The sequence below is a fragment of the Cladophialophora immunda genome, assembly GCF_000835495.1.
Source record: "Cladophialophora immunda strain CBS 83496 unplaced genomic scaffold supercont1.7, whole genome shotgun sequence".
In the NCBI taxonomy this organism is placed as follows: Eukaryota; Fungi; Ascomycota; class Eurotiomycetes; order Chaetothyriales; family Herpotrichiellaceae; genus Cladophialophora; species Cladophialophora immunda.
Window position 1 is genome coordinate 3,401,022 of NW_015622547.1, and position 24,610 is coordinate 3,425,631.

The window sequence follows — 24,610 nt, forward strand, 5'->3', positions numbered from 1 at the left end:
ATGGTGCCAGCGTCTAAGCCCCCTCCGGTCGTCTTCAACTTCGCCCACATCACCATCACCTTTGTCATCAACGGCACCCCAAAGCTGGCCGGTGGCTGGTGGGGGAGCTCGTATGAGCTAAACCCATTCATGCTCGTACGGTTAAACTACGCGTGCCTGAAACCGTGCCCTGGAACACACAGCCTTGAATGGCGTTTGCAGACAAGTACCAATGTCAATTTCCAGGCAGCTATTTTCAGCAGTCCTGCACCCAACAATATTGTGTAGATATATCAAACATGGAATATCCCATTGAAGTCTTTGTGTTTTCTCTTCAACCTTGGTATACGCTTCCAACCTTACCCTGCAGAGGACTCCATCCTCCTCACAACACAGAAAGCATCTATCCAATACCCCCTCAAGCATCGCCAGCTCTCTGAAGTAGTCCCTCCCTACCACCACAAGCATACTACAACAATGCCCAAAATCGTGTGTCACGCCGGCACAGGGCCCAATGACATCTGGTCCTACTGCCCTTCCTTCAGCGCAGCAATCCTCTTCACGGTCCTCTTCGGCATCACGACATGCGCCCATATACTCCAGGCAATCATCTACCGCAAACCCTTTGCCATGGTTCTCATCATGGGTGCCCTGTGGGAAACGGGCGGCTACGTCGCTCGCATATACTCGATCGAGAACCAGCTGTCGAGCGGGATCTACACGGCGCAGCTGCTCCTGATCCTGCTCGCGCCGCTCTGGATCAACGCCTACATCTACATGCTCCTGGGGCGGATGATCCACTTCTTCCTGCCCAAGGGCCGGGACCGCGTGTTCAAGATCCGCGCCCGCGCCATCACCCGCATGTTCGTCGCGTTCGACATCACGGCGTTTCTGATCCAGGCCGTCGGCGGCACCATGACCGGGCCCGGCGCGAGTGCGTCGGTCCAGAAGACGGGGCTGAACGTCTACACGAGCGGCGTGGGCGTGCAGCTGTTCTTCCTCGTCGTGTTCGTCTCCCTGGCCATCGGCTTCCAACGCAAGGTCAAGTACCTGAAGCAGCGAAGCGCCTCGACAGGGTCGGGTTTCTACCTGGCCGACACCGAAGCGCAATACCAACCCGTGCTCGCCCCATCGCCAGACCCAGCCCGCTCCCCGTCCCCAATGCCCGAGGATAGCACACCGGACCTCGACCTAACCACGCCGCTGCTCCGCGTGCTCTACGTCACGCTCGCGCTGATCATCGTGCGCAATATCTACCGCCTCGTCGAGTTCGGCATGGGCGCCAACTCCCCGACTGTGACGCACGAGTGGTTTGCGTACGTCTTCGACGGCGTGCCCATGTTCTTCGCCCTCCTGGTCCTGAACGTCTTCTACCCGGGCAGATTCCTGCAGGGCGAGCGCAGCGACTTCTCCCAGGAGGACAAGGAGCGGAAGCAGGAGAAGCGGGCGCGGAAGGAGAAGAAGAAAGAGGATAAGCGGGAGAGGAAGGAGATGAAGAGGATGGTCAAGATGGCCAAGAAGGATGGGAAGAATGGTGGGGGCGCCGTGTATGAGGCTTTGAAGTAAGACACCCACGGAAAGCGAGCGTTATCATCCTCAGCACCAGTTTTTATATTTTTGTTAGCCTCCTGCGTATGAGAGCGATGAGTTATAGAAGAGGCGGCAGGCTCAAGTTGGACGATGTCATGGATTCTTTACAAACAACGGATGTAACTCAACATTGACCGAATCAATATTCACGAGAATAACATCTCCTGGCGACATACCAGCGATCTTCACCAAGCTTGGCGGTCTCACATCATGTACAAAAGACTCCTTTTCATTTCCTTCAAGTCGAATGTCTTGTTCTTGATCTGGTAACAGACAAGCCGTCACATCAGACTTGGTTCATCCCATTGAGATATGTACCAATGCCTCTTGTGATAGTTGTCAGCATAGCCTGGTACGGATTTTGACATGGCGGTATCCCAGGCCAAGAATGCTTTCATGTAGCTGGCAAATAACAGCCTGTCTACACGCGGTGGCTTGTTGACTCGACAATGGAGGATTCCTGGGCATCCCTCCGGGCGATAGATGCGTTTTTGCAAGCTAGTCAAAAGTCCTCCATGCGCCTTACTTTTCTTTTCCTTCAATTTTGACTTCGCGCGTGCTTCACGTTGACGTATAGCACTTCTTTCGGCTGCCCATTGTCGGAAGCAAGCTTTTACATCGGGGGCATCACGACCATAGAGTTGGGATGTCTTGAATGTCGACCCCTCGATCCCGCTGGCGGAAAACGCTCTTCTGTACCTGACAACCTCCATATTTTGACTTGGGCCGGCTGCATGCGAACAGAGTGCGGCAATTCGTTGATCATTAGAAACGTCTGGGTGGAGATAGCCGTCGTAGGCCGGCGGAAAGAAAGCGTTGGAGTCCCAGAAGTTTGGTTGAATGGCGTGTCGTAACCGTTTTGGTACCTTGCAATAGCCAGTGTGAGATTTGGGGGTTGAGGATCGGGATCTCCAGCTGCTCTCGTCCTTGACACAAGCCAACGGCTCTGCTTTCTCTTCTGTCTGACAGATTCCCTCAAAAAATCCTGAATCTATTCGCTTAAGAGGAGACCCCCAAAGGACAGATTCGGAAGAACAGTGCGAGGGATCGGTCTCGTCCAGGAAGGTTGTCGATGACGAGATCGGTTCCGGCGTAGGATTTCGAGCCTTGCTCAGGTCTATTGTACCGATCTGCGACTCCGACATGATGGTTCTGATAACTTTGAATGATGCAGAGAGATTAAAAGAATAAGTGAGTGTCTAATTGAGCTTCGAGATAAGCTGGGTAACAGGCAAAGGTAGCGATGACGCTAGTAACGAGAGGAAGAACCGCCGATGTTGTCGATATCGATGATTTTCACGGGGTATGGTCGGGAAATCACTTCATGGGATGAACGTTCGCTTCAGTTGGTGTGAACTGTTGATAATTTCTCCTCAGGCAGCCACGCTCTGACTTATCTGGACGGAAGGTAGCCAGGAGCTCTCAACGTAGACGTACCTTCCTCCTGAGAGTTTTTGGGTCGTTTTATCGTCGCAACAAGCTGGGAGGATCTGTGTTGAGCTGTTGTTGAAGATGTTGTTCATTAGGTCTGGAGCTATCAAGCTGGTAGGCCGCGAAGGCAGACCCCCTTCTACCGAACGCCGTGCTGTCCACGTGACACCGAACCTAACCCTTGTTAGAACACACTGATGTAGTTCCCTATCCTCTCCTTTTGATTTTGAGCAATGCATTCAGCGATCCAAGTGATGTTTCGGATTTCCTTAAGACAGGGTTAGCAGTTTGTGTCTTGAAAGGGTTTCCAACTCACCTGCTCCCGTAACTTGACCCATGCATATATAACTGCATGGGTAAACTGTCGAGTGAAAACCATCTTGGAGAGCTCCATCTCCTTCTGGTAAAACATGTCCTCCAGAGACTTGGATTCACCACCCGTACCTCCAGCCATATTGCCGGCCCCCACACCGCTGCTTTGGTTGAAACCGACCTCATCGAAAAATCGCTTGTAGTCACCCACGCCGCTGACTGCAAGGCCAACACCCTCTAGGTCGTCTGCCCTCGAGAGCATGAGCATTCCCTCCGGATATAATTTTCCGAATTCGGGATAGAGCTTCTTCCTCTGCTCCTTGGTCAGCTCAGTTCCGAAGGAGTTGATGGTGATGTTGATAGCTCGTCGATCGGCTTCAAATTCGAGGATTTCTGACATGATTTCTCCCGTGGGAGTCATGGCCATATCAGGATCTGTGTTTACGAAGTTGTGGAAATCCTCCAGGTAGTTCTTGTACAAGGTGTTCCGGACAATCTCGATATTAAGTTCGTCCAGATCCTGATGACTCAAACTCCCTTTGAAATATGGAGCCAGAGGAGTTTCGATAAGGACTGAGTTATAGAGTTCCTCGATGTTGGTTGCCACGCAAAGCACTGGCATTGTCTCGAACCAGCCCAGCGGGTGGCATCTCTCCAATAATTCTTTGGTGTCTCTTTCGTGTAATGTCCCAGTGATGAGGAGGGCCACATTGTCAATCATGTAGGAGTACGTCAGGTATTCCATGAATTTTGCCAAAGATCCGGTCGCCTGCCCTTGGAGATATCTGAAGTCGGAGACGAGTTTCTCTGTGGTTTTGCTTGCTAGGGCCGATGTCGAGGGGTTTGGGGGAAGATTTGAGAGCGCCTCGCCGTAGGCTGGACCGAGCTGCGTCTTGACGTCTTCGATCGTTTCGCACTGCGTGAGCTGCATTCTGTCAATGATGCGTCCCTGAACTGCTCCAGGGATATACATACGTTGCCGTAATTCGTGCTTGTTAGCAGCGCATTGCGGTAGCCACGAACTATACCCTCCAAATAGCCCCCGTTGACGTTGAACAACAGACCTGCGTTGCATTTTAGCTTTGGAATGTTGTAGACGCAGGAATATACACACCTTCCATAGTCAATAACGCGAGGCTTCGACGGGAGAGAGGAGCGAGAGGAAGATATGAAGCTGCAGCCGAACAAGGAGCTTCTGAAGTAGTGGCAGCTTGCAAATGTGGCAGTGAAGACGACGTCGATGGACAGGCAGGCGAATAGATCTACCGGACTTGGGGACTGGAGCTGCGCAGTTGCCGCTTTAGTGGCTTGGCCCAATGCTCACGCACGAATCTGCTTGCCGCTTTTACCGCTGCCGTCCGCGTTACTTCCAACTTCGATCTTGTCTTGTTTATATCTCCTCCTACTCCGTACACCGAAGCAACAGGGCCATAGCTAAGTGCTAGATACAAGTCGGACTCTCATGAAGCCTCACTAGCTCCTGCAACGATTTATTCATTCTCAGACACCCCGCATCAACATGATGGACCATATCCATTCTAGTTTTTGGTTGAAACCCACCTGCTAGGTCTCTATTAACGTTGACGTGTCCAATCTCTTTGCTATCATCTCTCCGGCCGTCACTCTATATTACAACTTAAGCGCATGAAGCGCTTCGAAGTCCGAGAATCCAGAAAGCCTTCTCTGCGTCAGACTAGGTCATGAAGATAATTTTTTTTGGGCAACGATGCAGCGCAAACTCCAATGATAGCCCCTCGATCTCATGCATTAGCAGCATCCTCCAGAACAGCATCGGCTGCCTTCTCACTGATCATATACGTGGGCAGCACGATGTAGAAGCCCGGGATCTTGGGGAAGACACTTGCATCAACCACTCTCAGCCCGTCGACGCCCCGAACACGAAATTTCGAATCCAAAACCGCCATCTCGTCATCGTCGCCGCCGATAGGGCACGTGCAGCTAGCATGATGTCCCCATGCTTCTTTCTTGATCCAGTCTTTCATCTGGGCTTCGGTGGTGACCTGATTTCCTGGCCACACCTCCTGGAAGGTGCCCTGCAGCGGGATATAGTCTTTGAACATCTTGCGCGACAGCTCCATCCCCTCGTAGGTGGCTTGGAGATCCTTTTCATCAGCATCATTGGCAGTGTTCCCAGTGTCGAAATAATTGAAATTGATGACGGGTGTGTCACGGGGATCGGTAGAGCGCAGGCCGATAGTACCGGCGTTGTTGCGCGAGTGTGCCTTCAGCACGATCCAGGCCCAATGGTGAGCATCTTTCAGAGATTCATTGGCATACCCGGGGTGATAGCCCGTGAAGTAGGCGGGGGCACCGGAGATCAAGAGGTCGGGGTCCCCGTCTGCAACGGACGACTTCTTGACCACGGCAATGGCAATACCGTTCGTTGCATATGTGCCTTTGAGAGACGGACCTGGTAGGTTTTGCCATTGCTCCAAGCATGGGTCAGGCTCGGTACGAAGGAAGGTACAGTCCTTGGTGATGGCGAAGTCGGTGTTGCTGTTTCCCACAATCGTCGCTTCATACCGGTCTTGCAAGTTAGTCCCGACACCTGGTAAGTCGACGATAACGGGTATGCCGAATTTGGAAAGCTCAGACGCAGGCCCAATGCCCGACAATTTGAGCAATTGTGGCGAGTTAAACGCACCGCCAGAAATGATCACCTCGCGATTCGCGTTGACGCTACCTGGGGTACCGCCAGCCGCGGTACCTGCACGAGGGTCGGCGCGGTACAGACTCTGTCCTTCCAGGTAGTCGACACCAATGGCCTTCGGCTTGGGTCCAGACGTGTCAAAGCGGACTTTCGACACTAGTGTGTTGAGCTTGACGTCAAGATGGTACTTGCGCGATCCGTCCGCATTGACAGCGTTTGCAGTGTCGAGGATGAAATCGCGAGCGCCATTGCGTTTCTTGTCGACCTCGGTAACTGCAATTGGGACTTGGTAAAGGCCCTCCTGAGAGTCCCGATTGGGAACGTCGGCATTGATGTCGCGGAGCAAGACTTCCCCCAGTCCTGCCACTGTGCTGAGAACCATCCCGAGAAGTCCCTTGCCCATTGCTGTTCCAGCTGCAATGATGAGCGACAACAGTTTCTGGTCCTCAACCGCCAATGACAACTCCGTGAGGCTAGTCTCATACCAGCCGTCAAACCCATGACCGACGACACTGTTGGGGAGATACCTGCAGCGTTCCATGCGCTCAAAGTATTTCCGCATGTTGCCGGCGCTCCAAGAGCTATCGCCAGTGATTGATGCGATATTGTTCCAGTCGCTCTCATGGGGGTAAATGGTGATCATCGCGTTATGTGCCGAGCAGCCTCCCAGGGTCCCCGTGCGAGGATACCAGATCCCCAGGGGAGTTGAGCCAGCGGGTGGGCTGTTCCCGACGTACTCATCTCCGGACGGCGTTTTCCAGACCATCTTGGAGTCCTCTTCTTGGCGTGCAAGATCCTGATAGTGGTTGACAAAGTAATCCCACCGCATTGGGGTGTATTCAGTGGCCTGGAGCTGCAATGCCGGAACCTGTTGCCAGATTGCGTCTCCTTGATCGTCGCCAGCTTCAATCAAGAGGACTTTATATCCTGCTATCGCCAGCCTTGATGCCAGTGGACCACCTCCTGGGCCGCTCCCGACCACCACATAGTCGTACGCAGTAGGGTCCGTGGTATTGCCTCCTTGAATGGACTGTGTGGTATTGTCACGTCTGAAAAATCTATTATGGGAATGTCTATGGGCCGCTGTTCTGCCGGGTATTAGCCTTATCAAAACGTTACTAAGGGTCGATGTACTTACAGAGCCGACACAGTCGTGCCCAGGACGGTTATGAACGCTAAAATCGTCCTCATGGCGAGCAGAGTCAAGCCCACAGGGAACGAGCACGCAAAAACTCAAATGAATGAAAAGGCTTGGGCTACGGCATCCAGCACCAGAGGCGATGGATATCGTTTATATCTTGTAGGAGCAGCTGGTGAAAGCCATCCTCTTCTGCCTCGTTGTATCACATCCATCGTGAGGTGGTGGGAAATTGGGATCGTCAATTGGCTCCTCTCCGAGTTCTTTTAGAGACTTGGTCGAATGGGAGAATGCCAGGTCACCGAAAGCCTCTCGACGTCGAAGTCGGACAAGTGCACAAAGCTAGGTAGAGGCTACCCACACCTCGAGCGCACCATGTCCCCATTTACGAGAGGATAAACAAGCCCAAGGGTCATAGGCCCAGCAAGCCACTTCGCAATACGGACGGAACCGCTAAATGGTGTTCTCTAAACCATATCAGGCCACCAGGGATTCATGACGAGACCCTGCGGAGTCCACATAGGGACGAGATGGGTCACTGGTCACCCAGGACTGGTCACCCAGGGTTTCCCTGAATGCGCAATGGGCCAGGCATCGCCCCGGCCGCATTGAGCAGGTTTGGAGCAACAAGGCTGAATGTCTAGCGGCTGAAGGCAGGGCCCCCGACTCTCGGGCCCAGGCTGGTGGCTGCGTCGATCCACCACGCTTGCCAACCGTTGGCCGATCCCGCTGTGGGTTCCTGGCATCCCTTGCAGCAACTAGCGGTTAGCGGCAGAGTCGGTTGTTCCAGGATGCTGGCGAAATAGGGCTTCTCGGGCACCATACGGGGACCTACATGGCTGGTACATCCCCTCTTACCACTCTAGTGGGACCTCAGTGGTACAGGGTACCATGGAGTTCGGGACGGCAGGAGTGCAGAATTCAAGAAGTTTCGGTTGGCATGACACCATTTTTCTTGTAACTGGCTGATCTCAAAGCCGAACGACATTCCTAGGGTTAGGCATTGGACTGCTTGATGTCAGAATACATTGGTCGAAATCTATCATATCCGGTGGCGTGGCCGATATCCGCTCTATCTTGGAAGGGAGCCTCGCGCTTTTTACAGTAGCCCAAAGTGGTCGCTGCTTGGAAATTCTTGGGTGGCCAACTTCTCTAGAATGCAGTCCCAGGTGCAGTGCCAACACGGTCTTCCTTCACGCTCTCAAGGTCAACCAAACGCACAAAATCCTGTCCGCCGTCTTTGTCATCCTTCCGCCTGTCAAACTGTATCCCTGGGGTTCGAGCTCCGCTCCTGCTGCCAGAGAGGCCGCTTGCCTTGCTCTTTCCTTGGACTGTCGAGCCAATGATCTTGGGGAAGTAGTGTTTGAACAACGAGTACATGGCAGGCATGCAGGCGCAGATGACCCCGACGTCCATCTCAATGCAGGACCAGTACCCGAAGGCTGTGGTGTCCCACGTGAGGTTTTGGGATGTGGCAAACTGGAAGAGGGTGTCCAATCGCAGGGCGCTGACGACGATGACACTGGGAGAGGGACGAGTTAGAGATTGCGGCTGTGACGGGTTCGGATAACATACAATACTCCCACACTTAGCATGAGCATGATTTGTAACTTTTTCTTCCAGTGCAGGTTGAGCTTCATCACAAGCCGCAGCGGCATCACGAGGATGACCACGTCCAGAGCAATGTTGATGGCTGCTGCAGCCCATCCTTGGGCGTTGACGTTGTTGCATCTTCCTTCGTGCTCGCCATCCCAGTGCGTCCATGCTAAAGACACCGGTTGACACTGAAAGGCCGAAACAACGAGAAAGGCGATCATGTAGAGGAGCGTCACGGCCATGGTACCGAAGGCTATCCGTCGGAAGTTCTTCTCTGGGAAGACTCGAAGGTAAAAGCAGATGATGGCCACCTTCGTCAAAGAAATAATGACGATATAGAGCAGTTCGTCGATGAAATATACCTGTTTCCGTCGTCAGACTGTTCTCCGCGGATTGCTGCTCGACTGTCTGCATACCTTGAGAATGAGGGTAATATCGTCAAATGGTACAGTCCAGATATCTTTGCCATAGCCGTGACTAGCAACTGCAAATCGTCAGCATGAGTTTGATGGGCAATCCGGGTTTTGCAACTTACGGACTACTGACAACGCCGAGAATGCTACAAGGAGAATCTGTCACTAGAGTTAGCATTTGGTCCTGGAGCCCACAAACGTGTACCTGGTCGTACCATTGCAATAGTGATGGTGATGTCGTCGTAACCAATCTTTGCCGCAGGAACCGTAATTTTGGCAAAGATGCGTACCAGGAAGATCACGAGGGCCACCGCGCCTCCTCCTGCTCCAAACCCAGAGACAAGATTGCTTCTGTCACGTATGGGAGCACCGCAAGCCGTCATGGACACATTCTTAGTTGCTTTGGAAATGTCAGTGTGCGTGCACTTTGTGGACTCTTTTGGGCCTTTCGAGCTTACTCAATTGTTCTTTGATCGTACAGTTCATGGCAACGCAGATTGTGATGGTTTCTGCCAACTGCTGGTTCGTGCAAATACATGCTTGGTCCGTTGCAGAGCAGTCTGACTGAGCAATGCCTGCTAGGGTACAGTCAAGCTGGATTTGTTAGCAATGAGAAGGCGGGGAGGAAGTTTACACACTTACACCACATTTTGGGTACAAGGCTGCTGCAGACTCCAGGTCCGCTTCGACAAGAGCAAGCAATGTTGCGGTTATGAGAAACAATAAGGTCGTAAACAGTCTCATCGTCGTGAACTTCTCCTCCAAGCACGTCCAACAAAATCCCTTACTTGTGAGAAGATCGATGAGAAGATGGCAGCGGCTGCGACATGATATGGCTCAACGTTAAGGGCGAAAAATCTGCTAAACCACAAAGGAGTTGCTTCCCTTTCGCCTCGAAGTCTTCAACTATTGCGAACTCTCTGACCAGTCTCCAGCAAGCAGCCTAGTGCTAGCAGCGTGGTTCTTGGAGCTATCAAGAGCTCGCCAGGGATACATGGGACAATGAAATGGTCGTCGCTGAAGCGGTGGAGAACTGGCCTGACGACGAGGTGAACTGGCCCACAAACTTGAAAAATTCGAGTATAGAGGAAACGCACAGATACCAAGTGGTGAGAGTATCTGGGGAAGATCAACAGTCGGGACAGAGTAGTAAAAGATTTGCGTGACCGGGATCGGATGCAAGAGCAATATACTCCGCCCTCGTGGATTCTTCCCCGTTGTTAGACGTTTTCGAGATCTGCAGAATAGATGTATCCACCAACGGGGAACTCGCAGCTATGCAATCAAAAGAAAGACTAGAGTGACGTGGACATGGAATTCTATCATATGGGTATACCGGGGGGCTCAAAAGAAGATGCAGCGTGCTAATGATTTCCTCGACGAGAACGCAGAGATAGACGAGATGAGCACTGGGCTCCCAAAGACACGCTTAATTCTTCGCACCTGGTATTCCCTTGCTCAGAAAAATTGGCCCCTCGAGGATCAACCTCGTCGAGAAAATCAATAGAAACCCCCACTTCCAGCCCCTGCCAATCCCGTTAACTTTAGCTACTCGTGGACTAGGTCTTTTGCCTGCAGCCGCGAGCGACGGGATAATTCCCAGCCTCGCGCGCCGCCTCCTTACCCACTTCCCACATCACGACCAGAGACTTGGAACCAGCCAAGCCCAGACAGGATTTGCTTTGCAGGGAGGGTCTAGACAGGTAGATACCGAGTCCCCCATCTGGCCAAGCGTCCTGCTTTCGGTCGACTAGCACACTGTCTACCTACAAGTAAGGAGGCGAGAGTCGCAAGCCCACTAGAAAGCACGGCCCACAGTCTCCTGACGAGTCATGGTATTGACTAAGAGCTATGGGATCAATCGGGGAATTCTGGTCTTCGGAACGAAGAACTCATGAAAAATGGGTGCCTGGGGCCAGGAGTTCTTCCTTCGCCCAGTAATGGCTAAAGTTGACCACATCCAAGGAATAAAACAAAGAGCTTGTCATATGTTGCCATGGTATGGTAGGCCGCAGATTATGTTGGGGGAATTGGTAAATCAGTGACATTCCTGTCCAGATATAATGCTCGAGGTGAAAGTCTATCGCCTACAAGTACATCATAATTTGCCGGGGTCAATGTTGATACCTGAGGAACTCCCCAGGAGCTGCATCCCCGAGAATGACTTTCTGAATGGCCAGCCACCCGAGCCGTTGAAAAGTGTGGAGGTCGATCCATGCATTCGCCATGGGATTTGGGCAGACGTTAGGCCTGGCTAGTGACGGTGGTGGCACAGTGGCATGCATTTTGGGCCCCCAGTCGCGTACCCTATTCCACAGAAGGAACATGGATAACAAATCCAGTGCTCCATGTTCATATGGGCCCTACTCCCGTTGTTTTCTGTCCTGCTAGCCTGGAGTCAGAGCTCCTGGGAGGAAGCTTGTCTCTCTAACCCACTTCCAAATTCGCTGGCTATACTAATGGTGAAAGCCCGCCTCCGCGAGATGAGGCGACTGTATTGATCTGCATCCTAATTAATTGTGCAGACTTTGGGCTACCTATGGCTGCTACCGCTAGTCATCGACGTTCAATGTTCAATGGGTTGACTTTGTGATTCTTTCTCTACCAGCAAACATTTGCCAACTCACTTCAGTCACTCTTTTGGTACGTCGCTGGCTAGTCCAGTGGCATTGACGTTCGTTCTTTTTGGAGATGAAGTCCTTCTTGTCAACTTGTGCCGCACTACTGGGTAGTTTTGTATTTTCCTCCGCGTTCCCTACGGCTTCCAATGTTGCACTTCTCGCCAGAGCAGGAGGTCTTGATGTCTCAGAGGACTGGTCATTCGAGGGGATTGTTCGCCAAGTGCAGCATCAGCGAGAGAAGAGACTGCTTGTTAACCCGTTAGACACGCCGATTCAAGGTAAGATGAGTGGCCGGACGCGTGAGAATGCGACTAACGCACCACAAGTCGATGGCCAGCATCAATGGCAGGCGCCTAGCTCGAGCGCCCAGAGAGGACCATGTCCCGGACTCAATGCGTTAGCCAATCATGGCTACATCGATCGCTCTGGAGTTGCAAAAGTATGCTAGAGTGCAAAATATGGCTGTCAGATCTAACTGGTGTGTTGTTAGTTTCCCGATGTTATCGGCGTCATAAATGAAGGTAAATATTTCGACAAGCTGTCTACACGATGAGGGTATTGACTGTGGAAAAGTGTATGGAATGGACATTGGTCTATCGACAATACTTGCCGTGATGGGTACGACAAAACCCCCCACAGACAGAGACGTCGGCTAAGTCTTTGCAGGCACTGTCTGGACTGGCAACCCGATTTCCTTGAGCCCAGGCTTCTCTATTGATACATCGTCTCCGCAGGCACAGAATCTGCTCGGAAACCTACTGGGGCTCCTAGGTACACCACGGGGTATTGGAAGATCGCACAACTGGATCGAGGCAGATGCTTCACTCACCCGAGATGACCTTTATGTCACGGGTGATGCTTCTACGATGGACATGAGTCGGTTTCTTCGGCTTTATAACCGTGCGGGCGACGATACAGATGTCATCTCGACCGACAATGTGCTGCAGCATGCAATCGATATGCTCGACGAATGCATTGCCACCAACCCATATTGCTACTACGGACCTTATACTGGCGCCATTGCTCGTAATGCTGGCGCGGCATTTACTCTTCGCTTACTGTCAAACCATTCAACCGAGTATCCAGGAGGGATCATGAGTAAGTGAACAAGGATGCGCTGATGGAGGACATTGCTGACCCTCGGGCCAGCCAAAGAGATTTTCAAGTCTTTCTGGGGCGTGGTCGACAACGCCGACGGTTCGCTCCAGTACAAGCGAGGGTGGGAACGCATCCCCAACAACTGGTTCAAAGCTCCCGTCGACTACGGCCTGGTGCAGCTCAACTTGGACCTCGTGGACTGGTTCATCAAGTATCCTCAGCTGGCTTCGATCGGAGGCAACACCGGCACGGTCAATTCGTTCACAGGATTGGACATTAGCAATCTGTCCGGCGGCATCCTGAATGCAGAGACCTTGCTGGAAGGCAACAATCTGCTCTGTTTCGCATTCCAGGTGGTGAACACCGTCTCACCAGACTCTTTGTCCCCGCTCTACTCGGCATTGGCAGTGCCCCTGAAACTCCTCACGGACGCCCTGGGCTCAGCACTCGATCCTCTGACATGTCCACCACTTGGTGACCTTACATATGAAGGCCAGCCGATCTGGAAGTCTCTGACAAACGCATTTGCCGGTGCTGAGCGTGCTGGATCGCCGTTGTGAGCCTCTGAGCATGAAAGTGGAGGTAGTTTATCTGGTAGATAATGGTCACCCTTGGGGACTTCAACCAGCCTTGTCATAATTCGATTTTTTTCTTTCCAACAGTCCATTTAATACCCAATCTCCACTGACATGCCAACTATGCAACCCTGGGCATGGCCGAATCTCGTCCGACACATTGATTTTCTCAGGAAATCATCATAGTAGTACGGAAGATCAATCTTTGATCCTTACAACCATTTGCACGTGCTACAAGTCTCCCATGGTACCATAACTGCCGATCAAGGGAATGAGAGACCATCTTCACCCGCTCAGATTTCAGGAACGGATCCTCGATCCCAGCCCCGTCAGAGTGCTGTCCGAGCAGCTCAATTCCTTTGTGCTCGACGTGGGTGAGGCGTCCTCACGGCTTTCCAGAGCAATATTCATGATGGGGACCGATTCCATAGCTGCGGTCACCGACTTTTCTGATGCAGGGGCTCCATTTCGGACACGACGAGCAAATGTACCGCTGTCTGAGTCGTGTCCAACTGTCACATTGTGGAGACTTGCTCCGCCAGGCCGGAACCCGCCGTTGTCCTGAATCATGTCCGCTCTACGTCGATCAGGCCCATGAATTGGGCCACCGTGCTGCGATGCTGTCAAGGGGCCGAAATGCATATCTCCACGGCTGGCTCGTGCGACTGAGAGATGCCAAGGTTCGCAAGGCCCTCCGAGGAGGTGTGTAAGGTAAAGATCGACGGAATAAAGCGGTCGTATGGAATGACACTAAGCGTAATGGAGCTGTTTATGTCGTAATTGTACTGGTATCATGTCCTGTGTCAGGCGAAGACATCAGAAGCATGAAGGTTCCGGCTGAGCCTCGCAGGGATGTCCGTTGAAGAGGCCAATTCTTGGTGAATTTCACTCCATCCGCATCTTTTTCAGATGCACCAACCGGGATACGGAAGACTCTGGTGTTGGCAAATCCCAGAGGATCCAGGCCAGCCATGGTGCGGAACCGTGAAGACTCCCTGATGGGGTCTAAGCCCATCGCTCCAGATGGGTTCTCCAGTAAGCAAATCTTTGTGCTTAATCCTCAAAGGGTTGACGCAGATCTCCAAACCGTCCAATTCAATGTCGATGTCGAGGACATGGGTCTAGGGGCCGAACGGCGTACCGGCAGTCAAGGAAAAGACAAACCTAGGACCCATCAGCCGCCCGGCAAGTGCGCTTTGAGTAGGCTGTCTGCCATCGTCCCAGCCTGCTTATTTCAGCCTCGTCGTTCCGAAATTGTAGGAGGATCGGTCTCACACTCTCCGTTCCTTCGTGAACTTTCCCAGTGGCTAAAACTTCCTGACGCTCCTGTCTTCACATTTGGGCACGGAACGAGAATTAACGTAGGCTTCCAACAGACGCAGTGAGAGCTGTAGAGCAAGCGTCACCTGGATACCAGGCTCTGGATACTGATCCGTCGCTCTTGTTGCGGGGCAATAGTTGGACGCAGAGGATCCAGATGGCCAAACCAGGTATCCCATCGTTCCCAGTCTATGGCATCGTTGCCGGGAGTACCGAGTGAATAATCCTGAACCAAAATTGCATCCGTATACAAGCTCATCATGTCCACAGCTCCATCAGCGGAAGACCCGTCATCGAGAGTGTCGCTGAGCCAGAACGCATCGTCTTCACTCCGGGCGTTTCCTGGAAAGGCGCTTACCTGCTGCTTTGATAGCAGATGCTGCTGCGGTTGGGTCACAAAGGGTGCGTCCGCTGTCCTCAATCCGTTTTGGCTGCTCAGTTGGTCTCGCGTCTGGCTTGCCAGGGTCTCTTCTGCCCTCCTTACTTTCGCGGCTTCTCGTTGTTTGCGTAGCTTAGTTATGTATTCGGGCGGCTCACTCGGAACTCTCTGCTTCTTCTTCAAAACGTCCTCGCGGACAGTGAATGCTTTCAGACAAAGATTCCCAACCGCCGCGACGATCGGCCTGTTGACGCTCAGCAATACACCAAGATTGTTTTCGAACAACGTGTCAATGAGGCGCCAGGCACTCTGGGCCTCTAGGTGGAGGGGATCTGTTCGGAGTGTGTCCAAGACGTGGATGACAGCGTGCCATTGAATGAAGTACGGTACATGCCAGGCGAAGCGTCTTAGATGAAGGTCTGTCTGCATCATATTATACTGCTCCAGGAGTCTAGTGGCAATGCCCCAGACAAATTGCCGTTCTGATGCGGACACATGGTCTTGGTAGGCCCATCTGCGCGGATGATGAGCCATGAACCGGACAAGGTTTGTTGCTGTCCGACCACCAACCAGCGCCATTAGTTGAAGGGGCTGAGAAGGGTCACAAAATCGCAAGTACTTCGTCTCCAACATGTCTTCAACCCCTTTGATGAAATGGTCCTTTCGCTCCAAGTCATCCATGGCAGGGTATTCGTCAGATGTAAAAGCGACCTTGCGGAGTTTGGCTATTTTGGCCGTCTGGCCAGCAGCAAAGGTAGCCATCGCCGACCGCACCATGCACCATATCATCTGCGTTGGCCTCGTTGACTCAACTGCTGCTTGCGACATTGCGGGATAAAGATCGCTGTCATCAACATTCGCAGGCATCTTAGGGGTGGTCTCATTGACCTCGAAGTCTCGAAATTTGGCCTGGCCACTTAGCTCTGCTGCACGAAAGTCGTGCGTCCTAAGCTGCCACCAGATCCGTCGACGGATTTCGGTTTCAAATGGTGACAAACCGAGTAATGTGCCATCAAGGCTCATACCCATACCTTCTGCAACGCGCAGCGCAACCCCTGTGAGGCTCCACACAGCACGCGGTTCGTAGTCGTCTCGGATAGAAAGAATGTGAAGGACCAGCGCCTGCAGCGTCACAATGCTAGTGCTGCTCATGAACTTAGCACGAAACAAAGCCCTCTTCGTAGCCGCCACGTAACAGGAAAGCAGTATCGCCCGAGTCTCTCCGAATGTTTCTTTGCATTCAACTTCTGTAAGGGACAAGACGGCGATGCTATAAATGGCAAACATGAGTGCTTCGAATCCTTTTGGGATGTGCTCGATATTGTTGGTTGCTTTCTCTATGGCGAACTGCAAACTTGGTACGTGCACGATTTTCGTGAGAGGGTTGACGTTTTCAATGAAAATTTGCCATAGCCGATCAATGGATTGTGAAGGAGGGTGCAAGGATGCAGTAGCTGGTGCGTTACAGCCTAGGACATAGGTAAAGTCATCTTTCGGTGACCCGCCATCACTAGAACTGGCCGCTGAATCGTCTTCAAATGCATCCTCTGCGTCGTGGATCTGGCTCTACCGTTAGTGGTGGCACATGGATAAGGCTAGCAGGTTCGCGTTGGCTACAAGGGACGATCATTCACATACCTCCTGTGCCACCCGAGACCACAAGCTGCTTTCGGAGCCTTAGCTTCATCCGTGAATGTAACAAATGTTACTTACTTGTGCACCAGTTTTGTACCTCCTTGCCCTTGTAACAGCTGGGGCTTGAAGAATGTTCTCTGTGACCCCGAAACAGTTAAGTCGGATGCTGTAAATAGCCCATTGGTTCGAGATACATCCGAGCCACTGCTTGTGGAAGGATGCCCATATTGCAAAGGGTCAGTGACGTCAATTTGGTTGGCGTCGGTGGTGTCGATGCCTTTCTCCCGGAGCAATGCTTCGTATCGATTCTCTAATTCGTCAAACTCGTCGATATGAACCCATTTTCGTTTTGTTCTAAGGGGCTTCGTCTTCGGCGGGGGAAATATGCATTGCACATTGTGTCTGGTGCATGTACTGCACGGAGTCTGTTTGTCACACCTGACTTTCCGGTCTGAACAATGGATGCAGGCCGCCGAGCTCCGCTTTACGGGCGGTGTCCTCGGCGACGGATCTGGGGGATTCATTGTCACTGGATATAGATACCACTGAAAGGAAGTAGCCGTGAATGTGTGCTCTAGCAAGAGGAATCGCCATTAGCTAGACGACTAGCAACACCCACTTCTCTCTCCACGATTCTGATGAACCACTGCACGGGGAAGAAAAGTCGTGGCCGATTCAGGGCTCGCAAGCGATGAATCATGATAGAGCGAATTAGGAAGGTCGGGAGCCGAGATCTCTTCCGATTGGTGGCACAGGTAGAAATATGGAGCTCGGGGAAACCATTCTCCAGTTTCCCCGAATGCAACACGCTCGGACTTCTTGTGGCCCGAAACGTCGTCAAATCTCCCCGAGGCTGGACTCCTTTTTCTCTTGCTGTGGCTGTACAGCTTCCACTCCAACGGGGCCGAAGGTAAAGCGCACGTGTTATTGTCAAGGCAGCTATAAAACGCACTGGTGATCTCCAGAAATGTATTCAATATTTCGCACAGACTCAGTTCCTCGGAAAAGTCGGCCCTGCATCACGGGCGCCTTCAAGCATGAGCAAGCTTTACGACGTTATCATCGCTGGTGCAGGGCCCATTGGGCTCTTTCTAGCCTGCGAGCTAGGACTGGCGCGTATGTCTGTGTTGGTCCTCGAGCGGGATGTCAAGGCTGAATCGGCGTGGAAAGGCGAGCCTCTGGGGTTTCGTGGCATGAATACGCCCTCTCTTGAAAGCTTCTATCGACGAGGCCTCCTACACAAACTCTTTAGCTCAGCTGAGCGACCTTCGTTTTACCAGAAAACCCCGGGCTTCCAATTTGGCGGCCACTTCGCCGGTATCCCGCTTAACGCCAACAAGTTGGAGATGGATCGCTGGAAATATCGTATTCCTGGCCCGGCCTTGGTACCCGGTCCCACGACTATCGAGCAGGTCGAGGCCGTACTTACGGAACGTGCTGAGCAACTGGGCGTCACCATACTAAGAGGCAATGGCTTCACAAAGATTGTGTCTGACGACGACGATACTCTCACAGTGGAAGCTGGAGAAACCCAGATTTTTCGGGGGAAGTGGCTCGTGGGATGCGACGGCGGTCGAAGCGTGGTTCGTAAATCGGCAGGATTTGACTTCGTTGGAACGGAGCCCAAATTCACGGGCTATGTGGTCCAGTGCGAGTGGGATCACCCTGAGAAACTGAAGCAGGGTTTTCATATTACAAACGCCGGCTTATACATCATAAGGCATCCGGAAACTCTCTATCTGACCGATTTTGACGGCGGTGCCTTTGATCGCACGACAGAAGTGGGCCAGGAGCACATTCAAAGCGTCTTCCGCCGCATATCTGGAATCACAGATGTTAACATCACGAAGATACACCTCGCCTCAACTTTTACCGACCGGTGCAAACAAGCCACAAGTTATCGCAAGGGCCGTGTCCTGCTTGCTGGTGATGCCGCCCATATTCACGGGCCTCTTGGGGGCCAGGGCATGAACCTCGGGTTGGGTGACGCTATGAACTTGGGCTGGAAGCTTGCCGCGACCATAAGAAGAGAATCCGGAGCCGATGGCGCTCCAGCAGACCTGGCACTTCTCGACTCATACGAGAGCGAGCGTCACCCTGTTGGGGTGCGTGTGCTTCAATGGACGCGCGCACAAGTCGTCGTGCTGCAACCAGACCCCTACGGCGAAGCTGTCCAGGCCCTCATTCGTGACCTTATTGACACTACTGACGGAACCAATTTCTTCATCGGGCGCTTCTCGGGCATGTCTCAACGGTATATACTTGGCGACGGCGAGGCGCACGCTCACCCACTCGTTGGCTGCAGCGCTCCAGATTTCGAGCTGCATGACGGCTCGAGGCTAGGATCCAAGTTGGAAGGAGGCCGGGGACTTCTCATCGATTTTGAAGACGACGCGATCCTCAAGCAGTTGACTGTCGACGGAAAGTACGAAGCAAGGGTGGAATATATTGGCCTCGGCGCACAAGATACGCGTGGACTTCGTGCTTTGTTGGTCCGACCTGATGGGATTGTTGCTTGGGTGGTTGATGGTAATGCAAAACCAGACATGGACGCGGCCAAGGCGGCACTGGAGCGGTGGTTTGGGTTCTAAGTTTCCAACCAAAGACTGCCATATGTACATCATCGACGCAACACAGCTCAGCCTCTGTTTTCTTGACACATCAATCAATACTAGACTACTCTGTTCCTGGATCAACACCATCGGTCTATCCCCAGCCTCCATCCCAGACATGAACACGAATTTGACCGGAATACAGACGCAAGTATACCAATGACAGATCAAAAGATTACCAAAGAGCATGGTCAATCTAAGAGCGGGGGGTGTCACGCCGACATGAATTTCTCAATCAGGTTTCCACTCGACCATCTCTCTCCTTTGGGATTGCTACCTATCGAAACTAGGCAGATGGAATGGAACTTAGGCATCGAAGAACCAACTGCATACCTAAGGACATTGAATACCTCTGCTGGTCAGTCTTCATGCGACATTCTTCTAGTGCAAGAAGTGGAGGGGTAGCTATCTAACCCTGCTTTTACTTTTCAACAAGCCTTCTTGTCGGTCGATGGCTTTTGACCTCTGCTGAGAAGGGGCTGTCCTCCAACGGCCTGACCCGAGATTACTAGTCATTGCCTGGGCATGGCTCACAAATCAAACGGAGCAGCGACTGCAAATTCAAGACTCTTATGTATTGGTAGGTTTCATTAGAGAGTTAACTACAAGATCCACTGGTCCAACGTTTGGGTTGAACCTTACGGCCCAGCCGGTTTCTGTCGAGCTACGTATACGTGTTACGGAGCACTGAAAGCTGGTAGGATCATGCAAAACATTGTGGGAAGCAAGTCACTTCTTTCCCGTCGATGCTGAGGTCCTCAAGTGACTGTCACGGGAGTGCCTGGGCGTCCACCCTCTTCACATACATCAACCCGGGATGTCACTAGCACTTTGGCACGGCTCTTCACTCGCTGCTTCACGGTTGGAGTGACTCTCGGCCTTGTTGACTGCGCTAGTGACATCGTCTATGTTGAATCTGTTCTCCCTCCTTGCTCACATCAAGTCACCTTGGACAAGCTCGGTGTGCTGCCAACCACGCTCGTTTGTCACTATTCATATTTCGAAGCTCCAAACCCTCCTTTTACCGCCAGCTTCGGTAGTGGCCTCACGGTTGAAATGGCTTCCAACAGCTCAAAAAACCATGCCTTACCCCCTGGTCGACGGCGGGTCGAATGTACTCACCCGAAATGCGGAAAGTACGGCCACTTCACCAGCCAGTGCTGGGTTGCCCACCCCAAGCTACGACCTCGTGGCAAGGCCAACGTGGATAAGTGTGGAACTGGTCGAGGATGGGACGCGCCAAGTGATAAATCAAACGAAGTCGCGAATGAGAATCCCAGCTGGCTCGATGACTGGACGGAAATGAGCGATGCCTTGGCTCCACGAAGCTCGTCCTGTGCACATGGCCTTTCCCCTTTATTCAAGTTCCCACAAGAAATCCAGGCAAAGATCTACGAACATGTCTACGAAGAGAAGCATGGAGTAAGAGTACGGATGTCTCTGCAGGCGGCGTCGCGCTGGGAGTCGTGTTATTACGATGGAACAATGGGAGGTTCTGAAGTGGTAGTTCGGGGATACGACTACGGTGGTCTCGCGCTGGTGTGCAAGAAAGTTCGCAAGGATTCACAACATGCAAGAGAGCAAGCATTCAACGGCCGCATGAGGATCGTCTGGGATGAGGACAATTATGGGCTTGCTTTCACAAAGATCTGTGGACCAGGTTGGGAACACCTCCGAAATCGAGTGACAGAGCTCGCAATCAGCGGCCTGACCGGTCGAACTACCGGTGACCTGTTCGACACAGTCTGGGGCATGATCCCAACACATTTCCCGCGAGTCACCGAGATCAACATTCAATACAACATTTACCGGTACAGGCTCGCGGATGCAGACAATCCATACCTTTTAACCTCCGACTGGTTGAGGATCAACGATGAATCCTACCCAGAGGAATTTGACGCAGGCCGGAGGGATAGCGATTTCACAAACCCTACCGGGGTCCTGAACGTACGCAACCTAGTCCACTCCATGGAGCAAGCTTCTCGTCCCTGTACGATCTTCTTGAAAATCACCAAGAACTGGTTGAAACACCGCCAATGTTGCGATTTCCAGCAGGTGAGTTCCGCTTGTACCTTTCTGGGTGGCGGTACTAACCGCTTTCATCGTCATAGTCCATCAAATTTCTTGTCATGGCTGATCGTCTGGAAGCTGTTGAGAGAGTTTTTGGTAGAAGTTTATGATGGCCTCATGGAAGAATTCTGGAACAATGGCCGATCGAAAAGAAGTGATGGGCAATCTGCAGAATGCGGTGTTCCAATTCTGCGTTGAAATACGGGTACGTTTTGCAGAAGGAGTAAGGGGAATACTGTCACACTTGGACACGAGCGCGGCGGACCCGAAGAAGTCGATGGCCCGTGGAGATCACAAAAGACCTTAGATATTGAGGAATCAGATCCAGCCCACCTGCGGCTCGATCTATAGACTGAGCAGTTGGCACTTTCATAGGGGATTTGCATAGCCCGTGGGTTGTACCACGACTTTGCTTCGAAGAAAATCGATGTTGTTAGTACTGACTTCTTCACGAATTTCCGTGCGCGAGAAGCCGCAATATATCACTCCCGAACGAGGCCAACGAAAATGCTTCTTGCTGCATTCCTGTAAGCTCAAAACGCGCTCATAATGCTTCAAGAATAGACTTCGGTCGCGCGACCTACCGAGGCTGTGCACCCTTAAAATTCTCGACGAGGCTGGACCATCTCCGAGAAAATAGTTGCCGTTCGGCGAATATGCCGTGCAATCAAGCCCGTGTCACTTGGTCCATCTGCCGGCCCTTGTACGCTGTGGAACTCATTATTTACTAGCACTTGCACTTATTCGAATCTCATGTCACAAAGGGCGCATTAAATTGACTGTCGGATTTCGTTTAGCTTCTATCGCACTTCAGCATATGGCCAAGGATAGCTTGAAATTCACGGCGTGTGAAATCATCAGTAGCTTCTGTTCATATTGGGGTGAGAGGCAAAATTAAAGTAATAGGAGTGATTTGCCGCCAACACTGTCAACAAATGTTTCCCATGGACAACTCTTCAGTCTGAGAAGATACTAGGCAGCGCAAATTTACCATCAATGGTGGTAGTATATCATGTACTCAGCAATCGCCTGGAGTCCTAAGCGTCTTTCACGCAAGCTTGGCCGGGACTTCGTCGATATGATGGACAGCTTTCTCGTGCTCGTGCTTGACTTCTTCGACATGCTGACCAGCCTCTTCGAGTGTCTCGGCAATCTATAACAGCACACGTTAGCCTTGCCCTGTGTTCCTGTTCTTGAGGTTTGTTTGGCATACCTCATCACCGAAAATAGCGCTGATTTCCTCTAGTGTCTTATTCTTCGTCTCAGGATAGAAGATGATGAAGATGACAATGAAAATAATGTCACAGATGACGAAGATCATGAAGTACTTCCAGCTGATGGCCTCTATCGCCATGGGAGTTACCTGAACCAACATGATGACGATAAGGTTGAAGAGGGCATAGCCGCTGGCAGTACCAGTCGCACGGATGTTGGTGGGCATGACTTCGGTGCAGTAGACCGGGAAGAAGGTGTTCATGAAGCCACCGTATCCGAAGCCATAAAAGAACATGCCAAATATGACGGCTTTTCCTATCGCATAGTTGGTGCTGTTGGTGGCTTCGAAGCTTGCCCAAAGAGCCACAAGCAGGATCCCACCAGGGATCATGAAACTATAGGACACAAACTAGTTTGTGATGTCAGCAAGGATAGGATCACTATCAGGTTCGAGAGAAGCACGTACCATAAGATGTCGTCGCCCCAATCGGTCAACAATTTGACTGGCGGTGATCGTTGACAAGCAGCCCAATGTACCCCAGATACCTGTCAGGACCAAACTGAAGACATTGGTGAAGCCGAGCTTGGTGTAGATGGTGACCTGGTAGTTCTGCAGCGGGATGATGCCTGTAAACTGGCAGAATGCCACGAATAACAAGATGAGGTACATGCGTTTCCGGTACGATTTCTTCTTGAAGATTGCGACGAGCCCAAGCTTGTTGGCTTGATCGATTTGGTACTGTGACTTGATCTGGTGGAACTCCTTAATATAGAAGTCCTCCTCATGTCCTTCGACTCCGGCATGAAGCTTTCTAAGCACTTCCAATGCTTCGTCTTCTCGTCCCTTCATGATGAGCCATCGGGGAGAGAAGGGCATCCAGAAGGAGGCGACCAGCATGAGAACGGCCGGGACGAGCTGGATTCCCAGCAGAGTGCGCCACGCGGCATTGCCCTTAATGTAATAGAAGCCGAGACCCATCCACTCTGTGAGCATGTAGGCGAAGTTGACGTTGAAAGCATAAAGCGAGCCAACACGGCCTCTTATCTCAGGAGTCGCTATCTCGGAGGCGTAAGTGGGACAGACTGAAAAGACAATTCCATTTGCTATTCCACCAAGGACACGTCCAGCGCAGAAGACCGGGAAGTTTGTCGCTCCGGCTTGCATTGCAGAGCCGATCAAAGCAAGGACGCAGGACATCTGTATCGTCCGCAGACGACCATACTTGTCAGGCAGATAGTAGTTGAGGAAGCAACCAACAGCTCCACCTCCATAGTAGGCTGATCCGAAAGCTCCGATGGTCGTGGCATCAAGATTGAAGTACTCGATGAAGGAGGAATATCCTAGGACTGATGTTGTACAGCCTGGATGGAGTTAGTATACGGATGTTCTGCGACATTGGGTGTCCGTACCAGAGTCATAGCCGTAGAATATGGAGCCAAAGGTAACGAAAACAATGCACAGTAGCTGGTATTTCTGCATTTTGATGAGTGGTTTCCTGAGGGAGAGAACAGGCTCCGTACAGAGAGGGAAATGGAATAGAAGAGAGGTGTGATCCCTGAACTTCCAAGCTGTACTATATCAATTTCTCAAAAGGCGGGGTCGAAACCACATTGATGTCGGTCTCGAAGCCTAGAATCTTTGTATTGATAGCCTCGGGCATGCTGATTGCACGCATACCCGAAGTTGGCTGTACCAAATGGGGTAGACTACCCCGGGTCTTGAGAAAGGCATTCATCTGTCAGGCCTACTCGGTAGTCCAAATCCCACATATTGCAAGGTTCAACCTCATACTAATGGGACTGGATCGAGCAGAACGGCAGCGTTATGCTTCCACATTGCCAACTTCTTCTGCTCGGTTAACTGCAAGTGCTTTAGCGTAGGCGAGGGGGAGCGCCGACTGAGGAGGTATGCATGCAGGACTTCCATTCTGATGATCATTAGCAGCAGCAACAAC

At 52.0% G+C, this 24,610-nt stretch overlaps 9 protein-coding genes across 9 annotated transcripts; 4 read left to right on the top strand and 5 right to left on the bottom strand.

Annotated features, from left to right (window-relative positions):
* Positions 1 to 285: 285 nt before the first annotated feature.
* PV07_11876 (uncharacterized protein) lies at positions 286 to 1,676 on the top strand. Its single transcript, XM_016399351.1, has one exon. It carries the CDS (start codon positions 457 to 459, stop codon positions 1,543 to 1,545), a length of 1,089 nt encoding a protein of 362 aa, XP_016243913.1. The 5' UTR covers positions 286 to 456; the 3' UTR covers positions 1,546 to 1,676.
* PV07_11877 (V-type proton ATPase subunit D) lies at positions 1,648 to 4,545 on the bottom strand. Its single transcript, XM_016399352.1, has 4 exons — positions 4,427 to 4,545; positions 4,288 to 4,376; positions 3,317 to 4,237; positions 1,648 to 3,268 (listed from the first exon to the last, which is right to left on the bottom strand). Exons 1-4 carry the CDS (start codon positions 4,431 to 4,433, stop codon positions 3,185 to 3,187), a joined length of 1,101 nt encoding a protein of 366 aa, XP_016243914.1. The 5' UTR covers positions 4,434 to 4,545; the 3' UTR covers positions 1,648 to 3,184.
* A 261-nt stretch (positions 4,546 to 4,806) lies between these two features.
* Positions 4,807 to 7,222, bottom strand: PV07_11878 (uncharacterized protein). The gene is made up of 2 exons (XM_016399353.1): positions 7,122 to 7,222; positions 4,807 to 7,071 (listed from the first exon to the last, which is right to left on the bottom strand). Exons 1-2 carry the CDS (start codon positions 7,172 to 7,174, stop codon positions 5,073 to 5,075), a joined length of 2,052 nt encoding a protein of 683 aa, XP_016243915.1. The 5' UTR covers positions 7,175 to 7,222; the 3' UTR covers positions 4,807 to 5,072.
* A 1,051-nt stretch (positions 7,223 to 8,273) lies between these two features.
* PV07_11879 (uncharacterized protein) lies at positions 8,274 to 9,874 on the bottom strand (the record flags this gene model as incomplete). Its single annotated transcript, XM_016399354.1, has 7 exons — positions 8,274 to 8,643; positions 8,697 to 9,079; positions 9,134 to 9,201; positions 9,253 to 9,289; positions 9,346 to 9,530; positions 9,589 to 9,724; positions 9,773 to 9,874. 7 exons carry the CDS (start codon positions 9,872 to 9,874, stop codon positions 8,274 to 8,276), a joined length of 1,281 nt encoding a protein of 426 aa, XP_016243916.1.
* Positions 9,875 to 11,641: 1,767 nt separating this feature from the next.
* Positions 11,642 to 13,476, top strand: PV07_11880 (uncharacterized protein). The gene is made up of 6 exons (XM_016399355.1): positions 11,642 to 12,029; positions 12,078 to 12,190; positions 12,242 to 12,272; positions 12,325 to 12,369; positions 12,418 to 12,849; positions 12,901 to 13,476. The coding sequence occupies exons 1-6, from the start codon at positions 11,822 to 11,824 to the stop codon at positions 13,407 to 13,409; spliced, it is 1,338 nt and encodes a 445-aa protein (XP_016243917.1). The 5' UTR covers positions 11,642 to 11,821; the 3' UTR covers positions 13,410 to 13,476.
* Positions 13,477 to 13,649: 173 nt separating this feature from the next.
* Positions 13,650 to 14,406, bottom strand: PV07_11881 (uncharacterized protein). The gene has a single exon (XM_016399356.1). It carries the CDS (start codon positions 14,064 to 14,066, stop codon positions 13,725 to 13,727), a length of 342 nt encoding a protein of 113 aa, XP_016243918.1. The 5' UTR covers positions 14,067 to 14,406; the 3' UTR covers positions 13,650 to 13,724.
* A 420-nt stretch (positions 14,407 to 14,826) lies between these two features.
* On the bottom strand, positions 14,827 to 17,282 carry PV07_11882 (uncharacterized protein; the record flags this gene model as incomplete). Its single annotated transcript, XM_016399357.1, has 3 exons — positions 14,827 to 16,683; positions 16,762 to 16,789; positions 16,837 to 17,282. The coding sequence occupies 3 exons, from the start codon at positions 17,280 to 17,282 to the stop codon at positions 14,827 to 14,829; spliced, it is 2,331 nt and encodes a 776-aa protein (XP_016243919.1).
* Positions 17,283 to 17,752: 470 nt separating this feature from the next.
* On the top strand, positions 17,753 to 19,808 carry PV07_11883 (uncharacterized protein). The gene has a single exon (XM_016399358.1). It carries the CDS (start codon positions 17,796 to 17,798, stop codon positions 19,347 to 19,349), a length of 1,554 nt encoding a protein of 517 aa, XP_016243920.1. The 5' UTR covers positions 17,753 to 17,795; the 3' UTR covers positions 19,350 to 19,808.
* A 489-nt stretch (positions 19,809 to 20,297) lies between these two features.
* PV07_11884 (uncharacterized protein) lies at positions 20,298 to 21,550 on the top strand (the record flags this gene model as incomplete). The annotated part of the gene is made up of 2 exons (XM_016399359.1): positions 20,298 to 21,425; positions 21,482 to 21,550. The coding sequence occupies exons 1-2, from the start codon at positions 20,427 to 20,429 to the stop codon at positions 21,548 to 21,550; spliced, it is 1,068 nt and encodes a 355-aa protein (XP_016243921.1). The 5' UTR covers positions 20,298 to 20,426.
* Between the last annotated feature and the right edge of the window lie 3,060 nt (positions 21,551 to 24,610).